This window comes from Bactrocera latifrons, unplaced genomic scaffold, assembly GCF_001853355.1.
Source record: "Bactrocera latifrons isolate USDA-ARS-PBARC rearing strain unplaced genomic scaffold, ASM185335v1 scaffold_432, whole genome shotgun sequence".
Taxonomy (NCBI): domain Eukaryota; kingdom Metazoa; phylum Arthropoda; class Insecta; order Diptera; family Tephritidae; genus Bactrocera; species Bactrocera latifrons.
This window is the reverse complement of record NW_017537082.1, coordinates 87,354-95,016: the sequence shown is the minus strand read 5'-3', so window position 1 is coordinate 95,016 and position 7,663 is coordinate 87,354. Positions and strand designations below refer to the sequence as shown.

The 7,663-nt window shown below is 33.8% G+C and overlaps 1 protein-coding gene across 1 annotated transcript in view; it reads left to right on the top strand.

The window, feature by feature from the left end:
• Nucleotides 1–7,259: 7,259 nt before the first annotated feature.
• The window catches only part of LOC108972861, a 3,490-nt gene continuing 3,086 nt past the window's right edge, over nt 7,260–7,663 (top strand). Inside the window, exon 1 of the mRNA XM_018939741.1 lies at nt 7,260–7,416. Coding sequence (XP_018795286.1) covers nt 7,357–7,416 — 60 coding nt within the window. The 5' untranslated portion in view covers nt 7,260–7,356. The remainder of the gene's footprint in view (nt 7,417–7,663) is intronic.

Sequence of the window (7,663 nt, the reverse complement as noted above, 5' to 3'; positions counted from 1 at the left end):
CTACTGAATCTTGACACATTTAACCTCTATTTCTTAATAGAGCTCAGATATATAATATTAGGTGCAGAAGTGTGAGTTTTATAGCGTTAAACGAAGTGACTGTTAATATGTTATAGAGAAAAGTTCCTTGAAATATTATCWTGGTCTTTTAATACAAATTCAGAGTAGAGAGGTTGACTAAATTTACAAGTCTGCACSAAACTACAACCATGAAACTCCATGCTAAGCTGACAAATACTGAAATTCAAATTTATTTAACAGTGTGTAACAAAAGTTAAACACATTAAGTTACCATAAATCGCATAATGGGACAATGCGAGCATTTTTGGTCTGGTGCACTGCTAACTACTAACACTTAACACCCCCGCACCCCACCTACACGAGTGTGTTGTTCAAGGCGTTGARCAGCTCATTGAGCACAATTTGAAAACTGATTGGAAGTTCTTGTACTAAACCTTGCAACGGTAAATGTTAACTGCAGCTTGTGCCGAGAGACTGCAACAAACACCAAACAGAAACAAAAGCAAAAAAAGAAAAACTGCGAAATAAAGGAGGCGCAAGTCAAGTCAAGTCATTAAGTCACATATTTTCAAATCACAAGTGAAGCGAGCGCCATTTCGCCATTCACTTTGACGCAATGGCAGCATTTTGTACTCGGCATTTAGCCCATTGCAGTTGCATTTSGTGCCCGTTGCTGTTGTTGCATGCAACGCAGTTGCATATTTGGATTTTGTATGCACTTTGGTGGCATATTAATTTCTCCATTGTTTTGCCGTTTGTTTGTCAGCGCACTGTAACGCTTCACTTGCGCAGCACTGACGCCATTGACGGTGGCAAATTGACAAAGCTAATCACGCCGATTGAAAGGAGCCGAGTCCCTGTGTTTTAGAATTTACAAATCGTGGCATAAGCGGGGKCTGTGAGGGGTACGGGTGGGTGTTCATTGCATGCAGAGTTCGCACTTGTGACAAAAGCAGCAGAAAAATACAAAAACAAAAACGAAATAACAACAACCATCGTTTAGCTTTTGCAACGATTTAATAGTAAGCAATTGCACATGTGGGTGTATGTATGTGCTTGTGTGTGTTTGTGTGTGTGTGTGAACACAATTGAGACTGCTCGAGTTCTTCCACCATCGATAGAAATAAAAAAAAACACTTTGACGTCATATCAAAATGATTTTCAGCTTCGCAAGAGTTTTCTTAACATTGCTAAAACACACATATATATACATGTACATATATGTACATATGTATATTAGGGTGTTCGTTACTTTGAAGTTGACCTCTTTCAAAACTCCCTCTGAAATCTTAGTTTTTGATAAAAAAAAAAAAATTCAATGTAAACGACAGAGACCCAAAAAAGTATACATATATAAAGAGTGATCCAATTCGAGGTTCCCTACTTTAAAAAAAAAAAATACATAGACTTCAAATTTAATAGGGAACGATTATTAACATTCGAAAGAACATTCTTTGGCATTTATTTTATGAAGATTACCTCTTTCAAATGTTGGCCAGGACCATATTTCAGATGACAAATCCGTTGAGTCCAATTTTCAATAACTCGTTCGATCCTTTCGACTGGCAACTTATACTTTATATATCCCCATTTGGCTTGAAGAAATCGGATCTTTTTGGAACTTTTAAAAAGCCYATACCGCGAWGCAATGTAACTTGGGAAGGTCGAGCSGCTTCAGTTATTGCACAAGCTGTATTTTGTACGCTTTGAATTTAAGATGACGACGTAAAATGCGTCAAGTCATTCCATGTGTTRGACCGAGTKGCTGCGAAAGGCGCCCAAWTCTACTCTCCATGKYCTTCGTGTACACTCTCCGCTACGACTGCTACATTTTCTTCACTGTGTACTGCACGGGGTCTATCTGGTCGAATTTTATCCAAAAATGAATGCAGCGTCTCAAGATGTAAAAAGAAGGTGTGCAACTATGTACATAAGTTCTCACTGTATTTTTTTTATGAAAATACGATTTTATTGTAAGGAAATGGCTACAATTGTATTGTTGGAAGTACTATCCATCGCTTGTGACAACTTTTTCCTACAATTTTTGACAAAGCTTGAATAACATTACGGTAAAAATGTCCATGTTTTGATGGTATCCAAGAATCAAGCGATTTTTCGATGTCGTCTTGTGAGTGGAACGGTTTCTGAGCCATACCTTKGGTTATCGAAAGGAATAAATAATGAGCGGACGGTGCAATAACTGGGAAATATAGCGCATGCGGTAGGACTTCCCATTTAAGTGWTTTCAAAGTAGGTTTTAACGGGTTTGTCATTCCGCAGAATAACTTTTTCGTGCCTCTCCTGGTATTGAGGTCATAGGGGACCCAAGCTACTTGATTCTGAATCATACCCAGCGCATATAGTCTCTTTGAAATAGCTGATTTCCAATGCTGAAGTAAACTCTTCTTGCGTTTGACACGGATTTTCATCGAGCAAAGTTGCAATTCACCGTCGTCGAAGGTTTTTGTCCTTCCTTCACGCAACGGTAYCGAAATAGATTAATAACACCTTCGTAAACTTTTTGAAATACCGAATGTGTATAAGTCGCCAATTTCTTTGACCGAAAGCAAATGACGTTTATTTGGCAAACAATTGATCATGTTCACACTACGGAAAGTATTTTATATGTCAACATAGTCACTAATTGGAAATACATTTYCTTTTTCAAATGGCTAGGCTATCACGCTGTGGATAAAGCAAAATCGATCATGATTAGCTGCTGGATTTATCTATTGACAAACAGAGGGAACTTAGTTGCGCACTAATATAGTCTAATACAAAAAAGGATGTAGTGATTTTTTCCATGCATTTACTTCTTTAAAAGTCACACTCAATTAAAGTTATATACGAGGTGTGTTCAAAAAGTATCGCRAATTTTGTGTTTTTTTCAAAAATTATTTATTTATTCATGAATATCTATTTTGTTTCCTTCAAAGTAATCCCCATGAGATATTATACACTTGTGCCAACGGTTTTTCCAATGTTCGAAGCACTTCAAAAAATATTTTTTTTTTTTTCTTCTTCAGCTCCTCCTTCGATGCCGTCTTTATCTCGTCAAGAGTAACGTCGTCCTTTCATGGGCCTCTTCAGTTTAGGGAACAAGAAAAAGTCACAGGAGGCCAGATCTGGGAAATACGGTGGTTTCGGCATCATTAGTGTGTTGTTTTTGGCCAAAAAGTCGCGCACAAGCAACGATGTGTGAGCAGGGGCGTTATCGTGGTGCAAAAGCCAATTTTTGTCACATCTTCTCGGCCTTCTGAGAACATTTTGTACCGCCGATAAACGTTGCTTCGGTCCAAGGTAGCTTCTCCGTATGCCATAGTCAACATTCGGAATGCATCCGCGCATTTAATTTCGTTTTTCACACAAAATTTGATACATGTTCTTTGAGCCATTTTTTTGAATAGGTAAAAATCGAAGACGATCCAAAACACGTGCAAGCAAAGCAGCTGTCAACAATTAAATGAACATTCAAAATGGCCGAACTTGTCGGCATAAGTGAGAGACATGAGTACCAACATAACGCCACGAAAATTCGAAATTGGAATATAAGTAACCCGCGAAAATTCAAAATTCGCRATACTTTTTGAACACACCTCGTATTAAATGCACTCAGACTCAGTATTCAATAACTGAGCATACATGTGTCGTATGTCGTAYGAGCAACGCAGAACTTATACGACCTGAATGTTCAGTGAATGTTCGTAATTTTAACTTTGAAAGTAGCATTTTTATTAAAAAAAAAATAGTATATATTTTTTGAAGAGAAAAATATTTTTTTTTTGTAGATTAATTTGCAATAGAGATAAAAAACTGTATTGCAAAGGATCAACAAATCGCTTCTAAATTMTGTGGAAGAAGTAAAATGCTTTATTCACAGTTAAACTGAAAATTTATAGCTTTTTTACATGCGATTTTTTTAAGSCAAGAAATCAGAAACTCCAGCGAGCGTTTGCAAAAAACAAACCAACTTGAGAAATAACGAACACCTTAATACATATACACAATACATAGTGCATGCACATACAAGCTTATTTTTACCTCTGCATAAGTTTTTCCAGCGCAAGTGTGTTCTTGCCACTCAATACAACCTGCAATTCAATTATTTTTCCAACTTAATTTCTTCGCTTTCTTTACACTCTTCAATTTGTTGAAATGAAAAGCAAAGGATAGAAGAGAAAATTAAAAACATCATCAATCAGCTGGAGAGAATAAACACTTCAAATGGAATCGTTCATTGATTCTGTGATTTTTCCACAAATATTGCATACATAAATACATGTGTATGTGTGTAAACACACATGTAGTGTGGCTACAATAAATACATATATACACGTTTATACTATTATATTTTATACATATATTTTTTCTGTGCAAAAAAAAATATTCAAGCAAAAGGTACTAGAATTTTTCATACAGAATAGATTGAATCAATATTATTTATTGTTCGATTGATGAGTTAAAGTAAATACATATATGTGAAGTGGTCCACGGAAAGGGGGCTTAGGTGTCAAAAATCCAAAAAATCAATTTTCACTTTTTAGTTGATTCGGATGGAAGATGAGATTTTTAACAGCTGTTTCCCAGAAAACTAGTTTTCGCACGTTAGCTCACTTTTCGTAGACCAGGTCACATATACATAGGTATTTTATTTCTGGTGGAGGACACATATTCCTGGTTTTCTCCRAAATTCTCAGAGAATTTATAATCAAAATGGTGCGCATATTTCAAGCCTGTATTCTCCCAAGGACATGTCACTAGATTCATTTAGTTGTTTAAATTACAATCCGTCATTTTATTTTTGAGATTTCTTCTTTATATTGCGATATATGTACACTCAAGATCAAATTGGATCTGGACTGAAAGGTATGTCTGAAGATTTTTTTCCAAAAAAAAAAGTTCAACAATTTAATTAATATTTTGGATGTGTCTGTTCGCGCATACATAATTATTTAATTCTGCGAAGATTCTTTCTTGGTTTAGAAATTATTTTTTCAACGTTAAGTTATGTTATCTRTTAAGTTTTTAAAATCCAAGCAAAAAAAATTCATTTGTATTTTCATGAATTGCCCTAACACCGATATTTTAGAAAGTATAATGATTTTAATACCATAAATATGAAATACAATATACTAGCTAGGTACATATTCATATGTTTTTAACGAATTCGTATTCAATATTTTCTAAGTAGCTTCTTTGTTGACGAGGATGAGTAAATAGCATTCGCATATTGYCAAGCCTCAATAATTTCCATAAACCACTTTAAACAAATTACAACCAAGAGAATTTGCAGATCTTACAAGTATAATGAAATTTTGTGAAATATTCCCACAATTAAAAATTAAATTTTGATTAGATCATCGCAAACTCATTTAAAGCTAGATGTTAATGACTCATGACCACATATTATAAAGAGACTTTATTATTACATTTACCTTCGGCAATTATTATACATACATTCATGTATAGTTTGTACATATGTATATATGTACATATCTATTTTTTTGTTTTTTTTGTTTTTTGTAATTTTATAGATTTTCAAATATCTCATGATGGTTATACCAGCATAACAATATTAAAACATTATTTACTCTATTAGAATTCAGACGTTGGAGTTACATACATCTTGTGTTAATAAAACAGTTATATGCAACTATTGATTACATAATTGTATAACCAATAAAAAAGTGTTTTTAATAATCATAGTACTACTTTTAGACTTCTAAATTGAATGTTTTCATTATCTATAGCAACGTCATATAGTTTTTTTCTATACAACTTCTAGTATTGCCGGAAATCGATATCAACTTTTTGAAACCTTAAAATTGAACCACGCCTCTCCTTCGTTATCCCGATCTTAGATGACCCATAAATTATTTTTTTAATATTAGTTGTTTTATCATTCGTTTTCGATGCGTTTCAAACTACTATAAATTCTTTTCTTTCGTTATCATAGAAATAGTACTCTAACTATATAAATGAAAAATATATTAGAACTAAAAAAACTAGTAAGGAAGCGCAAAGTTCCGGTGCAACCAAAGCGATTCTTACAACTTGCACGAATCAAAGCCAGGGAAATCGGAATCCAAGCAATTTTATATACATACTTGTATATGCATACAACTCGTCTACTAACCAACATATTCGAAATAAGATTTGTTAGAAAAACGGAAATTATTATATATAGTAGCATATGTTGGGGAGGTTCCGATTTTATCTTTTTTAACCAATACCACATACTATTAACATGTCAYATACCAAAATGAAACCGATGTTGCCTGGGTTTCATTAAGTACCTCACATACAATCGCCAATCATATAAAGTAAAGGTAGCCAATGTCATACATATATATGTGTATATATATTATAAATATTATATATTCTAATGTATGCCAGAAATTGACGATATTTTCAGGTCAAAAGACAACTATAGCCACTGTGGTCCACATATTCGGTACCTAGGGGTTTGAACAGTTTTTGGTGAATTTCGTTTCGTTTTTCAACTATAGCCACTGTGGTCCACATATTCGGTACCTAGGGGTTTGAACAGTTTTTGGTGAATTTCGTTTCGTTTTTGATGAATTTCGTTTCGTTTTTGGTGAATTTCAACAATAGTTAGACTGGAGAGCCTGTTCAACAGATCTCTTGATATTTATGCAGAAACTATAATCATTCTCGATTAAAAAAAAAAAAAAAAACTAAAAATCTCGATAAAAGTTCTAAACTTTACGAAACATTGATTTTCGATGCTTAATTGGTGTAAATATGTACATAACACATATGCACATACTATACATACATGATTGTGTACATATCGATATAATTAAACATAAGGTAGACTTCATGTCTGACTGCGAGTTTGTCAAAGCCACTATCATTAAATTCTAGGTTAATGACGCATACGTACTCGCAAAAACTATGTACGTACATACGTGCATATGTGTCTGAGTATAAAACTATACGCTCGTTACTAGTATAACTCATTTGCGTCCAACAAGTATTTTTGTCGCTGTTGTTTTTTAATTTTTACGTGGCACTTTTTGCTTATAAAAACTTCAAACAAACATATTCTAAATCAGATACCTTATATGCACATAAATTTTATGTATAAATATATAAATGTACATATGTATATGAGAAAAATGTCAGTGAGTAATAGCAACATAGTTGACCTAACTATAAAAGCCCATGCTGTTTGTTTTGTTCGAAATAGTCGCGAGTCAAATGGAAGTGGAAAGTAAAACGGTACAGCGAATATACAGTAAAAGCACGTAAAATATTTTAATTTTTTTTTAATTTTTGGAGTTTGTAGATAATTGTATTAATTGCCAAAATATGTTTACATCGAGATATCTAATAATATCGTTGGCAGTTGGTTTTTGTGTTGCAATCATTGTAAGCATTTAATTTATTTGTGAATAATTAAATAAATTAACATTATTTAATATAACAAAATAAAAACGTGTAAAAATTTGTCCCTTTCGAAGTTCGCTACTGTCTCAGATGGTCGATCCGTTGAGTCCAATTTTCGATGACTCGTTCGAGCATCCCGACTGGTAACTGACCCATGGCAAGAGTGATGTTTTGCCTGAATCGAAGCGAGATTGTCCGCTTAGACCATCGATTTTTCATATCCCCACAG